Source organism: Lithobates pipiens, unplaced genomic scaffold (assembly GCF_037356315.1).
Source record: "Lithobates pipiens isolate NorthernLeopardFrog02 unplaced genomic scaffold, aLitPip1_a1.2 Scaffold_19, whole genome shotgun sequence".
Classification (NCBI taxonomy): domain Eukaryota; kingdom Metazoa; phylum Chordata; class Amphibia; order Anura; family Ranidae; genus Lithobates; species Lithobates pipiens.
The window spans coordinates 209,958,925-209,977,348 of NW_027507764.1; the positions used below are offsets into that span (position 1 = coordinate 209,958,925).

The window sequence follows — 18,424 nt, forward strand, 5'->3', positions numbered from 1 at the left end:
GGGGGAGGCAGAGACTTGTTTAGCAGCAGGCTAACAGTAACAGCATAACAGCAGTACAATAGTAGCAGTAACAGTGGGACCTCCACACTCCCCCCTTCAGGGGGGAGAAAGAAAACATCTTGCAGATTTATTTTACCTTGATAAAAATCTCCCTGCACACGCTGCTGCAACCAGACTGAGCTTCACAGTGAAGACAGAGTAAGGTATGTGCATAGACGCCCTCTATTGGAGAATTAAGGCATGACAAAAAATTTTCCCTAATGGAAGAATACATAGGTGTTTTTAATACCCAAGCTTCTTCCCTTAGATTATCCCCACTGCAGGATTTGCGGAATTAACAGACAATCCAACATTCACCCATCACAGCGGGCTACTTTTAGCAAAACTTCAAGGACCAGGTCCCTAGATATCGGGTTCCAACTCCCTTCAACCTGTAAAGCACCCCACCAGGAAAGCTAGGTAATGTAGCAAGACCAAAGCCCTGGGTTCCTGGGGTTCAGCCCTACAAAGAAAGGCGTTACAGGCAAAACCTTGTGCTTCAGATACAAGGCCCCAGGTACCATCCTTTTAGGCCTTAGTGGCACTTTGGCTATTTAAATCCAGCATGGATCCCTCCAGTGGAGATCCTCAGAGCACATCTTCACTCGTGACCAACATCTTGTCCCATGATGTACGATAAATACATTTTTATTTAAAAAAACGCAAAATGCACTGAAAAACATGCCTGAAAAGCACAGCCACATAGAAGTGAACCTAGGACTTAATCAGCTGACAACTTCAGCACATGATACCACACCTCTATTAAACCTGTCAGATGAAACATAGAATATAGTCTTAAAAACGAAATACCAGTAATATTTTGAATCTTCTGGATTAAAGACAACAATATTGGCTCTGGGTGTGCAAATGTTAAGAAGAAACAGGCAGGCAATGCCATGGTGGACTCTTTTGTGAAAGTTGACAATCCATGGAGGCTGTAAAAAAATGGAAATAAAAAAAACAAACACAGTATGGGATTTAAAAAAAAAAACTGTACATTTTATATATTGCTTTTTGTGCTTTGTTATATTGCAGAAGATCATTGCCCATAGCTGGCTACCGTTACAAAATACTATATATAAATGGAAAGTGTACCCATGGGACATTCAAGAGAACAAGATACGATGCATACATATTCACCACCTGTATTATTCTACAATGAAAGCACAAAATGTGCTCATGGGAGCTAAATCCATGTTTGGCATTCCTATTCCTGTTAGTAGACATCATTAATGTGTGCTGTATAAATGACACATTATGTCAAATTGGCTCCAGAAACAGAATGGATTTGCTGTAACTTTTAGGTTCTGTGCTCAGTTTCCAAGGGTGCATGTTTAGCTTCAACCCCGCAGTCATCATTTACATCAATTCTATCTGGATGTTACATGGGAATTTTAAACACTTCAAGTCCAGACGCTTTCACCCCCTTCCAGTCCAGGCCAATTTTCAGCTTTCAGCGTTGTCGCACTTTGAAAGCCAAATTACTCTGGCATGCAACACTGTACCCACATGATGCCCGTCGGCCACCCCCCATTGCTCCACAGAGAGCCTGAACGAGGATTTGTCAATGTAAACAGATAGATGCCAGTTCTGACAGGGGAGAAGAGACAGATCTGCTGTTAAGCAAGGAACAGCAATCTCTCTCCTACTTCAGTCAGTTCCATCCTCCCACAGTTAGAAACACCTCCCAGGGAGCACATTTAACCCCTTAATTGTGCCCTAGTATTAACCCCTTCCCTGCCAGTGACATTTACACAGTAATCAGTGCTTTTTTATAGCACTGATCACTGTATAAGTGTCAATGGTCTCAAAACTGTCAAAAGTGTCCGATCTGTCCACCGAAATGTCGCAGTCACGCTAAAAATCATAGATTGCCTGCATTACTAGTAAAAAAAAAAAAAAAAAAATTATAGTAAAAATGCCATAAATCTATCCCCCATTTTGTAGACGCTATAACTTTTGCGCAAACCAATCAATATACGCTTATTGCAATTTTTTTTTACCAAAAATATGTAGAAGAATACATATTAGCCTAAACTGATGAAGAAATTTGTTTTCAATTTTTTTGGGGGGAGGGGGGGATATTTATTATAGCAAAAAAGTAAAACATGTTTTTTTTTTCAAAATTTTCGTGTATTTTTTTGTGGCCTTTGCTTCATAATCCTCTCAAGGCTGCGGTTATCCTTGTTGCTTGTGCACCTTTTTCCTTCCACTCAAACTTTTCATTCATATGCTTGGATACAGCACTCGGTGAACAGCCAGCTTTTTTACCAATGACCTTTTGTGACTTACCCTCTTTGTGGAGGGTGTCAATGACTGTCTTTTGGACAGCTGTCAAGTCAGCAGTCTTCCCCATGATTGTGTAACCTACTGAACCAGACAGAGACCATTTAAAGCAGAGGTAAGCAACCCGAGAGTGGTGAAGATCTACCTGAACAACATGGGAGAAATCAAAGATCACCAGGCAAGACGCACAATTTTTGGGAGCCAACTTAGCAAGGTTAATTAAAAAGTAAGGCAGTTTTGAAGAAAACTTGGGGCCAATTCACTCCTGGATCACACGGTAATGCGGCACACACTTCGGTGCCTTTCTCCCGTTTTCCCCGTGTGGTGCATTTTGACAGCCCATCCATTTCAATAGGCTGCAAATCACACCCAGAATGCAGAAAAAGTAATGCACGTATTACTTTTAAAAGCATGCTGCAGTAAACAGCATGGTACTGCGGAACCATGCAATATGGTGCCCACAAATGTACTGCATTTGCAATCTGCATTCGGGGTCCTGTTACCAATACATTTGCACCAGACCGCAAAGGCAGTGTGCTCATCGGCAGTGCACAAAACCCACATGGAATGCAGTTTTCCTGCACCACGTTCTTTTGTGAGCCAGCCCTTAAAAAAAAAAATATAATACAAATGTGTGTATATTTTTATATATATATATATTTTTATTATATATATATATATATATATATATATATATATATACACACACACACACACACACACACACACACACACACACACACTGCGAGAAAGATAAAAAAGCACTATACTACACACTCCTCACCTACATTTTCTAACCACGCCGTACACTCTGTATTCCTCTCCTGTCTACCCACCGCTGTCCACTCCGCACTGTACATTCCTTATTTAACATTACCACATTCTGCACTATGCAAGTGATCCCAGACTATTAAACCACACTCCCTTTAAGCCATACCCAATATTTTGCGCTATACCACGCCCACATTTCGCTGTGGCGCTCTACGCTACTTTTCATCTCACAAACAGGCCCACTGATTTCATAATACGCCCCTAAAAGGTACATCTAATTTCTTTCATTAGAGCCACCATTAAAATTAGATTTAGGCAATTAGGTTGTTTTTATTACATTGTGAGATATCTGCCTTAAAAAAAGATATGTTTATAAGAAGTTAACCATTTAATATTTAATAATACCTGCCACTTTCTTGTGAATCCTCTTTGAGTGATGGAGTGACTGGGAGATTATACCAGTTCTTTGTCCCCACAACTGTTACAGATGCATTTGTTCCAACCACACGAGAGCCTAAACAGAACATAATATAAAAAAAAAAAAAAAAAAAAAGGTGTAAACCCTCAAGGTTTTTCACCCCAATGCATTCTATACATTAAGGTGAAAAATCTTTTGTAGTGCAGCAGCCCCCCCCAGAGCCCCCCTTTTACTTACCTGAACCCAATCTTTCCAGTGATGGGGATGAGCAGAACAGCTCCAGCCGCTGTCTCTGGTCCTCATTGGCTGGAATGATGATAGCAGGAGCATTGGCTCCCGCTTCTGTCAAAGCCAGTGACATGAAGGGGGCAGAGTCCTGCTGTATCAATGGACACAGCAGCACAACTCAGAAGCGCCCGCACGAGTGCCCCCAAGGGAATGCTGGTCTCCGTGTGGGAACTCGAGAAGAGGAGGAGGAGCCAGGGGCGCCGATGAGGGACCCCAAGAAATAGGAGGATCAGGGCCCCATGTTTGTTATTTAAAAAAAAAAAAAACCTTTACAACCCCTTTAAATCATAAATCGGATATTATGTCTCTCTCTTTTTCTGCTGTACTCTCCAAAAAATAAATTCAAGGATGGGGGATTCAAAGTAGTGGTCACAGCAAATATAAGGGCTTGAAAAACACTAGTACAGAGACCAGCTGCCATAGAGATTTCTATATCCTATTAAATATGGTTTGATTATATCCCTACCTGGCTCTAGGTTGTTAGCATTAGCAGATACCAAGCAGTGGGACTACTTACAGTGCCTTGAAAAAGTATTCACACCCCTTGAAATTTTCTACATTTTGTCAAGGTACATTACAACCAAAAACATAAATTTTATTTGGATTTTTAGGTGATAGACCAACACAAACTGGCACATAATTATAAAGTGGACAGAAAATGATAAACGGTTTTCAGTAAGTTTAAGTGGTCATTGTCCTGCTCGAAGGTGAACCTCTGCCCCAGTCTCAAGCCTTTTGCACACTGGGTTTCTTCTAAGATTACCCTGTATTTGGCTCCATCCATCTTTCCGTCAACTGACCAGCTTCCCTGTCCCTGCTGGGAAAAAAAAAAAATCTCCACAACACGATACTCCCCCACCATGTTTCACAGTGTTGAGGGCAATATGCAGCATGTCAGGGCTGGGCTCAGCCCTTCCTTCTGAGCTGGCCACTCAGCTGACTACTAATTGCCAGTGTGTCTCTACAGTTACTCAGCTGTTGACGATATCCTGCTCGTCAGTCCTGCCTACTTAAGCCATCCAGCCTAGAGGATCTCTGCCTTTGCCTTGGTCAACGTCACAAAGACTAATCTCCTGTGTTCCTGTTTAAAGACTTCCTTGGCTGACATCCCTTCTGGCTACAAATCCTGCTTGCCGTTTCACTACACTGATCCCTGACCTTCTGGCTTGGCTGACTAGCCATTCCGGCTATTATACTATTGGCCATGTTTATTCTATTTTCTTTTATTATTAAAACTAGTGCGATTTAACTGTACTTCTGTCTCGGTCTGATTTCATGGTTTCTGACACAATGCCAGTTTTCCACCACATAGCGTTTTGCGTTAAAGCTAAAATGTTCAGTTTTGATCTCATCTGACCAGAGCACCTTCTTCCACATGTTTGTGTTCTCCACATGGCTTTTTGCAAAATGCAAATGGGAGTTCTTATGGATTTCTTTCAACAATAGCTTTTTTCTTGCCACCTTTCCATAAAGGCCAGATTTGTGGAGTGCATGACTAATAGTTGTCCTGGGGACAGATTCTCCCACAAGAGCTGTGACCTCCAGAGTTACCATGGGCCTCTTGACTGCTTCTCTGAATGAGGTTTTCTTTGCCCAACCTGTCAGTTTAGGTGGACGGCCATGACATGGTAGGTTTGCAGTTGTGCCATACTCTCCATTTTCGGATGATGGATTGAACAGTGCTCCATGAGATGTTCAAAGCTTGGGATATTCTTAATTTTTTTTAAATAACCTAACCTGGCTTTAAACTTCTCCACAACATTTATCCCTGACCTGTCTTGGTTGTTCCTTGCCCTTTATGATGTGGTTTGTTCACTAAGGTTCTCGAGGGCATCACAGAACAGCTGTATTTATATTGAGATCAAATTACACACAGGTGGACTCTATTTACTAATTAGGCGACTTCTGTATGCAACTGGTTCAACTAGATAGGGGTTAGGGGTATCAGAGTAAAAGGGAACTGAATACAAAGGCACACCACACTATTCAGATATTTGTTGGAAAAACGATTTCTCATTTTCCTTCCACTTCACAATTATGTGCCACTTTGTGTTGGTCTATCACATAATATCCCAATAAAATATTTACGTTTTTGGTTGTAACATGACAAAATGTGGAAAATGTCAAGGGGTATGAATACTTTTTCAAGGCACTGTAGGTGTAGTTAGATGGCAGATTTACCTCAGCCGCATTTGCCAACACTTATAATTACAGGACAGCCAACTTAGGCCCCGGTACAGTGCTATGCCCTCCTTATGCAAAGGACGAAGCCGCTGTGCCATTCTGACTCCTCCTGGCTGCCTGTGTCCCTCTGTAAGCCTGATGCAGTAGAAAATGTTTACCATTTATTCCCTACCCCTGCATATATTTTCTCGATTAGTAAATGTTTACTTACATTTACTCGCTGGCTTATGGAAATACTGTATATGGATCACAGTCAGTCTTTACCTGGTTTAAGTTTTTCTTCCAAAACTTGATCTGGTGAAATATAGTACTCGATATTCATTGGTGTTCCTGTCAGAAATATTTTTAGTAGCAAAGAAAAAAAAAAAAAAAAGTCAGGCGATATGTAAACTTTAAAAACTTTCTTGCATAGAATTTCAAAATATAAGCATATAGGAAGAGAGCATAAAATAAATGAAGTAAATCAAAGAAGTACCGTAACCCATATCCTTAGGCTGGCCATACATGGTTGAGTTTTGAAAGAATGTTCAGAAATTTCACGCGTTTTGTGATCCAATCGTGCCACTATTGATTTCAAAATTCTACCAACCAAGCCTTCAATTTCACCTCCTGTTGCTACAGAAAATAATTTTTGTGGCTGGGAATCTTCTTTTCTTTCCGGGAATTTTTTCTCTTGTGCATTTCTTTTTCGATTACATTTCTCGCATGATTCTCCCATCAGTGATTAGAAAATCGTTAATTTTTCTAAAAATTTCACAACAGGCCCAACTAGTAACCCCCTGCACATTACTTTCACTTCCCGCTGTCACAATACACTAGCTCAGCGGGGAGGATTCCATCATCCAGATCAAGTGTGTGTATGGAGGAAATAAAGTCATTTTTTTTCATTCAACTTGCTTTTTTGACTTAAAAGTAAGAAAACAAAAGCCATGTTTTTAACAAAGAATTGCAAAATCAGACATGTAAATGAGCATGTAAATAAACAAAATTAATATACCATAGATCCATACATATGGTATATGCTGAAAACCTTGTTCATTCTTAAACCTGATGTTGGGGGACGCAAGAGTAAAAGGGACTATTGCTGGCTTTTGCTATAGAGTGAAGGTCGGGTCCAATCCCAGCATGAAAAGAGCTTTTTCCCCCTCAATGTGTGCACATACAAATAAACAAGCATACATGTCTGCACACCCCTGATCTCACCATGTGGGGGGGGGGGGGGTCAATAACGAACAAGAATAATCTATCCTACGCCATTCTACTCCCATTTCCTGACTAGCATATTAAACTGCATCCCAAAAAATAAATAACTATAAAAAAAAAAAAACACGCACACATTGTGATCAGTCAAATCAGGTCCCTTATCTAATCTCTAGAAACACTCTAAATGCTCATGTCCATGGTCTGGGCTTCGAGCTTGCATCGATTCAGTTGGACATCAGTCTGAGATTAGGGATAAACTCCCAGTTCAGTCCAAATACAAGTTTGGAGCCAAAATTCCTGCATAGTAGTCATTTTTTAAGAAAGCAGCAGGTGCCGACACAAGGAAATCAAGACTTTTTTTTTTTTTTTTTACATTCAGCTGTCAGCGGGGAACCCGCTGACAGCTGAAGACTCATCGGTAAATTATGGACACGGTGGCCAGAATCCCAGCCTGCTTTTTAGCAACCAGCTATATACAGTGTTTTTGTGTTTTTAAAGGGGGAGAAAAAAAAAAAAAAAACACACACACACACACACACACACACACACACACACACACCACAACAACAAAGCACAAAATGCATGAAAGCTGCGTGAAAAAAAAATGCATCAAAACGTGGGCTTAAAAATGCAGAAAATGCACCGCAAAACGTGCCTAAAAAACGCAACAGCCACAATGACAGATCTGTACATAGACTTATAGGAAGGCATCACTGCTGTGACAAGGAAAAATGTAAATGTATATTTACGCCTTACCTCCACATCGGGGAGAAAGATAACCAATTTTTCCATGCAGGATCGCTGCCGTCCTATCCTCATCACTTCCAGGTCTAGTAAAAATATAAAAATGTTGGATGGATTATTGTAGGGTCCTCGTACAAAAACAAAAAAACGAAAAAACAAAAAAAAAAAAAAAACACACAACCCCACACACAGACCACCACCACGGTAAGGTGGATAATGCAGCATACTGACTTTCCCAGTAGACATTTTATAGAAATACCTAGTAGAAACTTTTAGATCATGTTTGCTATATTCAAGGATCAGTTTCTTCTGGCTCTTTGAACATTATACAATTTAGTTGGACTGAGATATACTATGCCAACGTGTAGACTTCATGACTTTTGTCATCAACATTATTTGACTATTAAAAAAATAATTTTAATAGAGTTTATGGATTTACATACAAAGCCGATTATGGATGGTGTAGACCACCATCAGGATGCTAAAAAACAAAAAACAAACACACACACACACACACACTCTAAAGATTAGTGAAGCTAGAAAAATACACCTCTTTGCAGCACCTGCATCCCCCATCTCCAATTTCTCATATGTTAAAAAAGATAAAAAATAAAAAAAAAGGAAGGAAGGAAGGAAGGAAGGAAGGAGTAGAGGCAAAGAAAGCAGGGCACGGGGCAATGGCTATTATAACAGCTTGGTCTGGGAACATGGGGGAGGTCCCCGTAGGTACTTCCTCGGTTGGGCATTAGGGGCGGGTCATGGGGACACGACTTGGTATCAGGAGGCCCTGGCCCGGAGGGTTGGACGATCTCCCCTCTTGATAATGCGGTTGCTGGTGCACTAAGTTGGTTGCTGATTGTCATAGTTATATTGCCATTTAAAGAAATAAGTTAATTTGAGGTTTTAAGGTTCATGTTACGTTCTGTATTGTTTTCAAATGCTGCTCTTTTCGTTTCTTATTTTATTTTTGTTGGGTAGCTGAGTACTTCACAGTGGTTTCTGCTGAGATCGCTGACAGCAAGGAGTACCTGGCAGAGCCCCGTGCTCCGGGGGTCTGGCTCCCGAGGTGCCCTACCGTTTCCCCCACTAGGCCTTTGCTGCCAACAGAGGCAGTCGTTCTCCGATTGGAGATCTAGTTTTCTCCCAACTTCCCCCTTCACTCCTGTTTGTTCTGTCCTCCCAGTCTTGTAATCCCTCTAAGCCTTTTTCCTCCTTCTCTTTCTAGCCCCCCTACCCCATCTGCTCCCTTCCTTCCCCTGAACCCTACTTTTCTTCCGAGCCAACGGCGAGTCCCGGCGCCCCCCCCCCTGACCTGCCTGGGATGTCTCTGAAAATTGTGTCATGGAATGTGAAGGGACTGAATGTCCCAGAGAAATGCACCAGTTGCCTGGCGGATCTCTGGAGACAGAGACCGCAAGTGGTCTTTTTGCAAGAGACCCATTTTCGGGCAGACAAGATTCCCAAACTTACCAATAAGCGTTTCCCAGTGGCGTACCACAGTGCTTCATCCTCCTCAAAATCAAAGGGCACGAGTATACTCATGGCCAACACTTTGCCCTGGCAGCTGAAGGACGTCCATGCTGATCTGGAAGGCAGATACCTTTTTGTTAAGGGTACACTGCAGTCGCATACTTATACCTTCGCAAACCTCTACCTGCCGAATGTGGACCAACTGGCAGCTCTTGACATTTGCCTGGCTGCTTTGGCCTCCTTCACGGAAGGAACGCTGGTGTTGGGAGGTGATCTCAACTTCACTATTGACCCCAGGAGGGACTCATCGACGGGCTCTTCTGCCCTCTCCCTGAGGGTCCGAGACCGCATTAGGGATCTACTGCATTCTTATCGGCTAGTTGACATCTGGCGTGTTCTCCATCCACAGGAGAGGGACTACACCTTCTTCTCTCCGGTGCATGGCTCCTACTCCAGGATCGACCTTTTCCTGATCTCCCATGATACGATCCCTTTGGTCATGGGAGCTCAGATTGGGCATATTGCGCTCTCAGACCATGCCCCGATTTCCATTACCTTGAATACACAACGTCCACCAACTAAAACGGCTACGTGGCGCCTAAATGAGTCCCTTCTGCGTGACCCAGAGGTCGGAGCGGACATTGTACGGGAACTTGGACTCTTCTTTGAGAGTAATAAGGACTCGGTCTCGAACCCCCTTTCAATCTGGTCGGCGCATAAATGTTATATAAGGGGCATGTTCATAAAACATGGACATAGACTCAAAGTAGCCAGGGAGAAAACATTGTCCGAGTTGCTGGCAAAGCTACACGAATGCGAAAAACGCCATAAGCACCGCCCAGATAGGGACCTCGAAGTAGAGGTAATTAACCTCCGTGAGAAGATTAGAGAACACTCTCTGTTCCACTCCAGGAACAACCTTTTAAAAGGTACGCAGAACGTTTTACGAATTCGGGGATAAATGTAGTAGAGCCCTAGCGAACGCCATACGAACCCAGCGTAACCTTTCCTATATACCGACCCTATCCACCGCCACGGGACATAAAATTCATGACTCGGCGGAAATGGCGGAGGCCTTCCGGGTTTTTTACGAAACACTCTATAACTTACATTCCCATCCCGTAGGAGACCGTCCCCAGGGTAGTGTGGATGCTATTGAGACTTATCTGGCAGCGGCAGACTTGCCCTCGCTTAATGAGGAAGAGGTGGAATTGCTTTTGCGGCCTATAACTGTGGAGGAACTGTCAAAAGCTATAGCCGGGGCTCCGAAGGGAAAGGCACCAGGTCCAGATGGCTTTACCAACGCCTACTACAAACACTTCCAGACTCAACTGGCGACCCACTTCATCACAGCCTTTAACGCAATACTGGATGATCATACTATGCCACCAGACCTGCTGCAAGCCAGCATATCGGTTATCCCAAAACCTGAGAAAGACCCGCTTCTATGCGCCAGTTACAGGCCTATTTCTCTACTAAATTGCGATCTGAAGTTATTTACTAAAATATTGGCGGAACGATTAGGGTCTGTCCTCCAACGTATAATCCCTTTAGATCAGGTCGGCTTCATCCGTAACAGGGAAGCGCGAGACAACACAATTAGGACGATTGATGTGGTAGCTAGGGCCAAACACCTTAATGTACCTTTGATCCTACTATCGACAGACGCTGAAAAGGCGTTCGATAGGGTCAACTGGACTTTTCTGTTGGCCACCCTACGACGCATGGGAATGCCAGCCTCCATTCTGTCCTGGGTTTCAGCCATTTATTCTTGCCCTTCCGCATCGGTCAGAGTGAATGGGGTTGCCTCCAACCCATTTAAGATCAGTAACGGAACGAGGCAGGGTTGCCCACTCTCGCCACTCCTGTTCATAATCTCCCTAGAACCCCTGCTACAACATATTAGGCTCAACCCAGACATAAGAGGACTCGAAACGAGCACTTACCACCACAAAGTTGCGGCATACGCAGACGATCTGCTATTCTATGTCGCCAATCCCCACACCTCATTACCAGTTTTGATGTCGGAAATACGCTACTACGGGACGCTCTCAGATTTCAAAATTAATTTCCAGAAATCTGAGGCACTAAATGTCTCCCTACCCCCCAGCTCCCGGGCTTCTCTTGGCAGCAACTTTCCCTTCCGGTGGTCTCCCCAGGCGATTAAATATTTAGGCACCAAAATCCCATCGGAGCTGCACCTTGTCTATCAACTTAATTTTCAGCCACTTCTGACCACCTTTTCCTCAGACTTAGAGAGGTGGAAGAACCTAGCAATCTCCTGGTTTGGTAGAAGCAACGTACTGAAGATGAATATCATACCACGGTTGCTTTATCTATTACAAGCACTGCCAGTGAGGCTACCACGGACTTTTTTCCATAAAATGCGCTCGATAATGACCAAATATATCTGGCAAGGCAAGCCTGCGCGGCTTAAAAGCTCCCTGTTGCACCGACCCAAACTTAGAGGGGGGATGGGTCTCCCTGACCCTGCGCTATATTGCACAGCAGTTCATATGAACAGGGCAGTGGACTGGTGCCGGCATAAATCACATAAGCTTTGGGTCAGTCTGGAACAGGAATCGGTACTAGCACCTCTTGAAGGTTTGCCATGGAGTGGAGGGGGGCCTCTTAGTTCCTTCCCTTCCCACCCATTAATAGAAACCACTCTACAGGAACTTCACAGATATTTTAGATTTACCAAGACGCCCAGCTTTCCCTCTCCGATGGCACCCATAATCGGACATCCGAAATTCTTGCCAGGGCTCTCTGACAGGACTTTTCGGATCAGACCAGAGCAGAGCATCGTTAGGGCCTCCTCATTTTCCGGACCTTCAGATTGGAACGACCTCTCAAACATGTACCCTGGCTTGGGCTTGACCGCGCTAGGAAGATGGAAACTTTTACAGCTTTCTCAGATCCCTGCCGGATGCGGCAGGCTTTCGCAGACCACGCACACCTTTTGAAGATCTGTGTATGGGAGAGGAACCGGTCCGGAAATCCCTTTCCTACTCATACAATATTTTGCAGACCAGCGCTTCCCTAGATGATCCCCCATACCTGAGGAAATGGGAGAGGGATCTTAATGTCCAGTTTACTGATGACCAGAAGAGTAGAATCCTATTTTTTGCGCATAAGTCCTCTTTATGCAGCAAATACCAAGAAATCTCCTACAAAGTGCTGACGCGCTGGTACAGGACCCCTTCGGTGCTAGCGTCGATATTCCCAGGACACAGCCCCCTATGTTGGAGATGTGGAACTCAGAGTGGCACGATTCTACACATCTTCTGGGAGTGCGCAGTGCTGACGCACTTCTGGAGTCAGGTACTAGGAATCATCCATAAACTCACTGATATTGATCTGAAAGACAACCCAGCGGCAATACTATTGAATTTGGCCCCAATGTCCAGTAGGCGCTATCGTAAATCTTTGCTGAAGCACCTTCTCAATGCGGCCAGGGCATGTATTCCCAGTATGTGGAAGCAGAGGTCCCCTCCGACAGTGATGCAGTGGTTTGCCAGGATTAGCGATATACAGCGTATGGAACGTCTAACGGCGGCTATAGGGGAAAGAGAGGAGGAACATAGTGCGCGGTGGTCACACTGGGATCTGTTTCGATATTCAGATGGCTACAAATCTTTCACATGAACAGACAGTCCCTTAGGGGCAATGGGGCCTTGGGTCGGCGGCCTCGCCGGGGCCTCACCTTATCCTCCCCCCCTCCTCCCTCCCCATCCTTATTCTTTCTTATAAGCTACCCCCTCTTTTCTCTCGTGACACCATGGGTGTCGTTCATCTTTCCTCCCCATAAAAATGAAAATCCTCCTGAATGCGATACCTCAGCTTGGTGCCGCCCCCAGCCTCATGGGTGCGAGCTCCATAACCTAAAACGACAGGGACTTGCTCCAGTCAATTTCATTAAGTAACCTGGGACACGATAGTCCTCCCTTTGGGGGGTGCCCTACTACACGTGATCGCCCAGAATACGAATGCAGCACAGATATATGTGCAACATGTTTTGGGTACCTAGATATTCCCTCCTGCTCAGTAGATAGCATTGTTGGTTAGACTGGAGCTCTTGGACACATATAGTTGATAACGGCTAATCGCATCACTCCTTCAGTATGTTTGGATAGACTTCATCAATTTATTCTTAACAGTATATTTGGACTGGTGTGAGCTCTCATGATTCATTATTGTAAGTTCCAGCTGATTGTCATGTCGTTTTTTTATATGTTTGTATAATCTGCATTCTTTAAATAAAAAAAAAAAAAAAAAAAAAAAAAAAAAAAGAAAGCAGGGCACAAGGATCAGTTAAAGTACAGCTTTATTCCAGCTAATAGCACACTTCTGTTCAAATGTACTGTATCTAGCATGAGGTGCAGGTGAGGGGCCACAAGGATAGACCTAGGATGGTGCAAGGGCATGAATCAATAACCACACAGATGGAACCGGCGGCATCTGTAGCTGTCCAACGTGGACCACAGAACACGAACAGCAAAAATGTCAGTAGGAGCAAACAGGGCCTTGCTCTCACGGCTTTCTCAAATTTTATTTATTTATTTTACATGCCTATGGATTGGATCAGTCCCAGGTTCGCTTAGGAACTGCAAGATCCTTATCCTTGTTTTTTGCCTGCACCTTGGACTTTATGTGAACATTTCTTAAATACAAGAATTTCTTTCCATATAGTACTGGATATTGGATGCATGTTTAATAGGCACATATCAAATAAGAAAATAGGGATTTTAAAAAAGCCCAGAAAAATGCAGACTGCATATGTTTAGTGACATCCTCTTATATTTTGCTCACATGTACCGTATGAAAAAAAAAATCCTAAACCCTAGTGCCGAAACAATGAGTTGGCACAAAAGCAGCTTTACAAGCAATTTAGAATATACAACAGCCATGTAAAATAGCTATCAAATATCCAGCTGCCAACATAACATACACAGAAAAGTGCCTATATTATTCTTCTAGTACCCAGCTTCAAATAAATTCACATTTAATAGACTTGGTAGTGAGAACATAGGCAAATATCCACAGTCTGTTTATCACCATCGAAAGGAGAATTCTAAAGCACAAAATAAGTAAACCCAACAATGAATTACTGGAATACCTGCACAGATTATATACAGCGTTCAGATCTGCTTCTAAGCTGCATAGAGCAATATAGACTTTAGCTTTGATTTCACTTCAGGAAGAAAAAAAAAAAATACAAAATTAGTTATAGGACATATCTGTGAATATACTATTGCAGAATCATCAACTGGAAGTGCCACTTGTAGCATTTCCAGTAAGACAGAATGATTCTATTTTTGTGCTGCATTAAAAAAGGTAAATGCAAACAAAAATAAATAAAATACAAAAATTAATAAAAATAAAAAAAAGGCACAAATGTGTTACTAGGTGTACAGTAATACATTTATTGCAATTTGACCTGGTTTCAGCCTTGGGCAATACACAGTACAGCAGGACTCTGGACTGGATTGAAAAGGTAGGGGCAGGACTGGGAGGCAGTCAGGTGTGCTGCATGCAGATGTGCTGAGCAGGAATACTGATAGGAGAAGCACACACTGATTACCTCATCAGTCTCTTGCTGCTCCTTCACACTCCAATCAGCAGGTTGGGAGGGGGAGAGAACACTACTATATTCCTTAGGGCAGTGATGGCAAACCTTGGCACCCCAGATGTTTTGGAACTACATTTCCCAAGATGCTCATGCACTCTGCAGTGTAATTGATCATTATGGGAAATGTAGTTCCAAAACATCTGGGGTGCCAAGGTTCGCCATCACTGCCTTAGGGCCTGTGTTGATGGGTCTTTGTTTCAAGTGGATTTTGCATGCACATACAGGTCTATGGGATAGCAAAAATTGTCTAAATTGTGGGTCAAATGCACCTGTCAATTAATTCTGAGTGATCCCAGTAGTGTCTCAAACTGATGTCATAAGAATATAGTTGACACAGGCCCTTATACATTCTATAACTAATAAGTACTTTTTCTGCTGTGTAAATCTCAGATAGAAATACTAAAACGTTGGCATGTGAAACAGCTCCCATATGCATTTGTTCTGTAGTTACGGTATCTCACAAAAGTGAGTACACTCCTCACATTTTTGTAAATATTTTATCTTTTCATGTGACAACACTGTAGCAAAGTGTCATTTCTTCAATGTAAATGTAGTGAGTGTGCAGCTTGTGCAGTGTAAATTTGCTGTCCCCTCAAAATAACTCAACACAGTCAATGTCTTAACCAATGGAAACAAAACTGAGTACACCCCTAAAATAAAGTCCAAATTGGGCCCAAAGTGTCAATATTTTGTGTGGTCACCATTATTTTCCAGCACTGCCTTAACCCTCTTGGGCATGGAGTTCACCAGAATCTCACAGGTTGCTACTGGAATACTCTTCCAGTCCTCCATGATAACATCTCGGAGCTGGTGGATTTTAGAGATCTTACGCTCCTCCACCTTCCGTTTGAGGATGCCCCACAGATGCTCAATAGGGTTTAGGTCTGGCACTGCCTTGCTAAAGAAGCTGAGGGTAGTCTTAGAGGTGTGTTTGGGGTCATTATGTTGGAATACTGCCCTGCGGCCCAGTCTCCAAAGGGAGAGAATCATGGTCTGTTTTAGTATGTCACAGTAAATGGTGGGATTCATGGCTCCCTCAATGAACTGTAGCTTCCCAATGTCGGCAGCACTCATGCAGCCCCAGACCATGACACTCCCACCACCATGCTCGACTGTAGGCAAGGCACACATCTTTGTACCCCTCACCTGGGTACTGCCACACACGCTTGACATCTGAACCAAATAAGGTTCATCTTGGTCTCATCAGACCACAGGACATGCTTCCAGTAATCCATTTCCTTAGTCTGCTTGTCTTCAGCAAACCCTTTGTGCATCATCTTTAGAAGAGGCTGCCTTCTGGGACAACAGCCATGCAGACCAATTTGATGCATTGTGCAGCGTATGGTCTGAGCACTGACAGGCTGACCCCCCACCCTTTCAACCTCTGCAGCAATGCTGGCAGCATTCATAGGTCTATTTTCCAAAAGACAACCTCTGGATTTGACGCTGCGCATGTGCACGCAACTTCTTTGATCGACCATGACGAGGCCTGTTCTGAGTGGAGCCTGTCCTGTTAAACTGCTGTATGGCCACCGTGTTGCAGCTCAGTTTCAGGGGATTAGCAGTTTTCTTATAGCCTAGGCCAGTGATGGCGAACCTTGGTAGCCCAGATGTTTTGGAACTACATTTGATTCTCATGTACTCTGCAGTGTAGCTGAGCATCATGGGAAATGTAGTTCCAAAACGTCTGCCAAAGTGCCAAGGTTCGTCATCTTTAGGTAGAGCAACAATTTTTTTTTTCATATCCTCTGTTTTTTGCCACAAGGTGCCATTTGAACTTCTAGTGACCAGTACGAGAGTGTGATAACACCAAATTTAACACACCTGCTCCCCATGCACACCTGAGACCTTGTAACACTAACAAATCACATGACACCGGTGAGGGAAAATGGCTAATTGGGACAAATTCTGATTTTTTTTTACTTAGGGGTGTACTCAGTTTTGTTGCCAGCGGTTTAGACATTAATTGCTGTGTGTTGAGTTATTTTAAAGGGGAGAGCAAATTTACACTGTTATACAAGCTGTATACTCACTACTTTACATTGTAGAAAAGTGTCATTTATTCAGTGTTGTCATATGAAAATTTATTTACAGAAATGTGAGCGGTGTACTCACTTTTGGGGAGATACTGTAGCTGTTTACATGCAAGTCAGCTTTAAAATTGGATCTCGTATATAAAATTCAGTTTGGAAAATGTCATGGAGTGTCAGAGATTGGAAAGAATCCAGCATCTCACTTTTCTAAGGCATTTGATTATAGACAGGGTCTAATATAAAACACACTGGGAAACTGTAGTACATTTTCAGCAAAAACATGGTTAGTGTACACAAGTGTGTGTGATGCACTGTAGAAGCATTTGCCATGCAATAACTGATCTTAAAATCCCATCTGCACCAGCCCTAGTTAATGTTACATCTACCTTAAGATGTTTATGCAGCACGGTCCAATAATTTGACACAAAACCAATTACATCTTATGCTGCAATATTTTTTTTTTTTTAATCAGAAAGAGACCAATAGGTCTTGGAAGGAGAAAATGTTATCACAAAGTGTAACTGCTGTGTAGCATTGCCAATAAAGAAGTAGTAAAGAAATATCCCTGCCCTCCATATACATATTTAGAAATGTAAACTTACAAAGGGCAAGTTCATGAACAGTGAAAAGGTGGCCTAAATCCAAATATCCTGGCCACCCCTCCAAACCCTGCTAAAAGTAGCAACCATGATGCCCAGTGCTGCTGGTGTAGAGGTCCCTATACCATAATACGCAGCCCAAACTACCCCAGGTTTTTCACCAGAATGCAAAACGAAGAGGATAATTCCAAAAAAAGCAAGACACAGGCCCTCACGTCCAGTTGGTGGTATTTTGCTTCTTTAAGTTTAGTTGGAGACATGCAGAAAGATGGCAAAAAAAAAAAACGATCTCCTGAGAATTTAGAGGCCACTTTCACCAAGTACCACGGGTCCATATGCATTTATCAATCTGCCCTCAAAAATCTGCAGGGAACGCTCCTTAAAAAGAAAGTGCTTGCAGCTCGCTAATGCAGCTGGCTGTCAAAAATCGCCACTAAAAAAGTAGTTTTGAGAGTAGCCCACTTTAAAAAAAAAAAAAAAAAAAAGAAGGACAGATCCTCCTCTTCCAAACCTTTTAGCCAACCCTGCAATACAATTGCCAAATCCCATTTTGCCAGAATCCTGAATGGAATGGGCCCAATTCTGGCTAATCCCTTAAAGAAGCTACTTACTAGAGGGTCCAACGCCAGGGGTTGCTCCAAAAACACAAACAAGGCCGCCACCTAAACTTTTAAGGTACTAATGAACGACCCTTGGTCTGCTCTGTCTTGTAAAAATTCCAAGATGGCTGGAATACCTGCAGACACTTTCCTGGTGT

At 43.0% G+C, this 18,424-nt stretch overlaps 1 protein-coding gene across 1 annotated transcript in view; it reads right to left on the reverse strand.

Moving 5' to 3' along the window:
* Positions 1-18,424, reverse strand: part of LOC143998041 (mediator of RNA polymerase II transcription subunit 1-like) — a 105,493-nt gene that overhangs the window by 41,405 nt on the left and 45,664 nt on the right. Inside the window, exons 7-11 of the mRNA XM_077493819.1 lie at positions 14,523-14,597; positions 7,946-8,019; positions 6,251-6,316; positions 3,502-3,610; positions 850-974 (exon numbers count right to left, since the gene is read on the reverse strand). Of these exons, the coding sequence (XP_077349945.1) occupies positions 850-974; positions 3,502-3,610; positions 6,251-6,316; positions 7,946-8,019; positions 14,523-14,597 (449 nt within the window). The remainder of the gene's footprint in view (positions 1-849; positions 975-3,501; positions 3,611-6,250; positions 6,317-7,945; positions 8,020-14,522; positions 14,598-18,424) is intronic.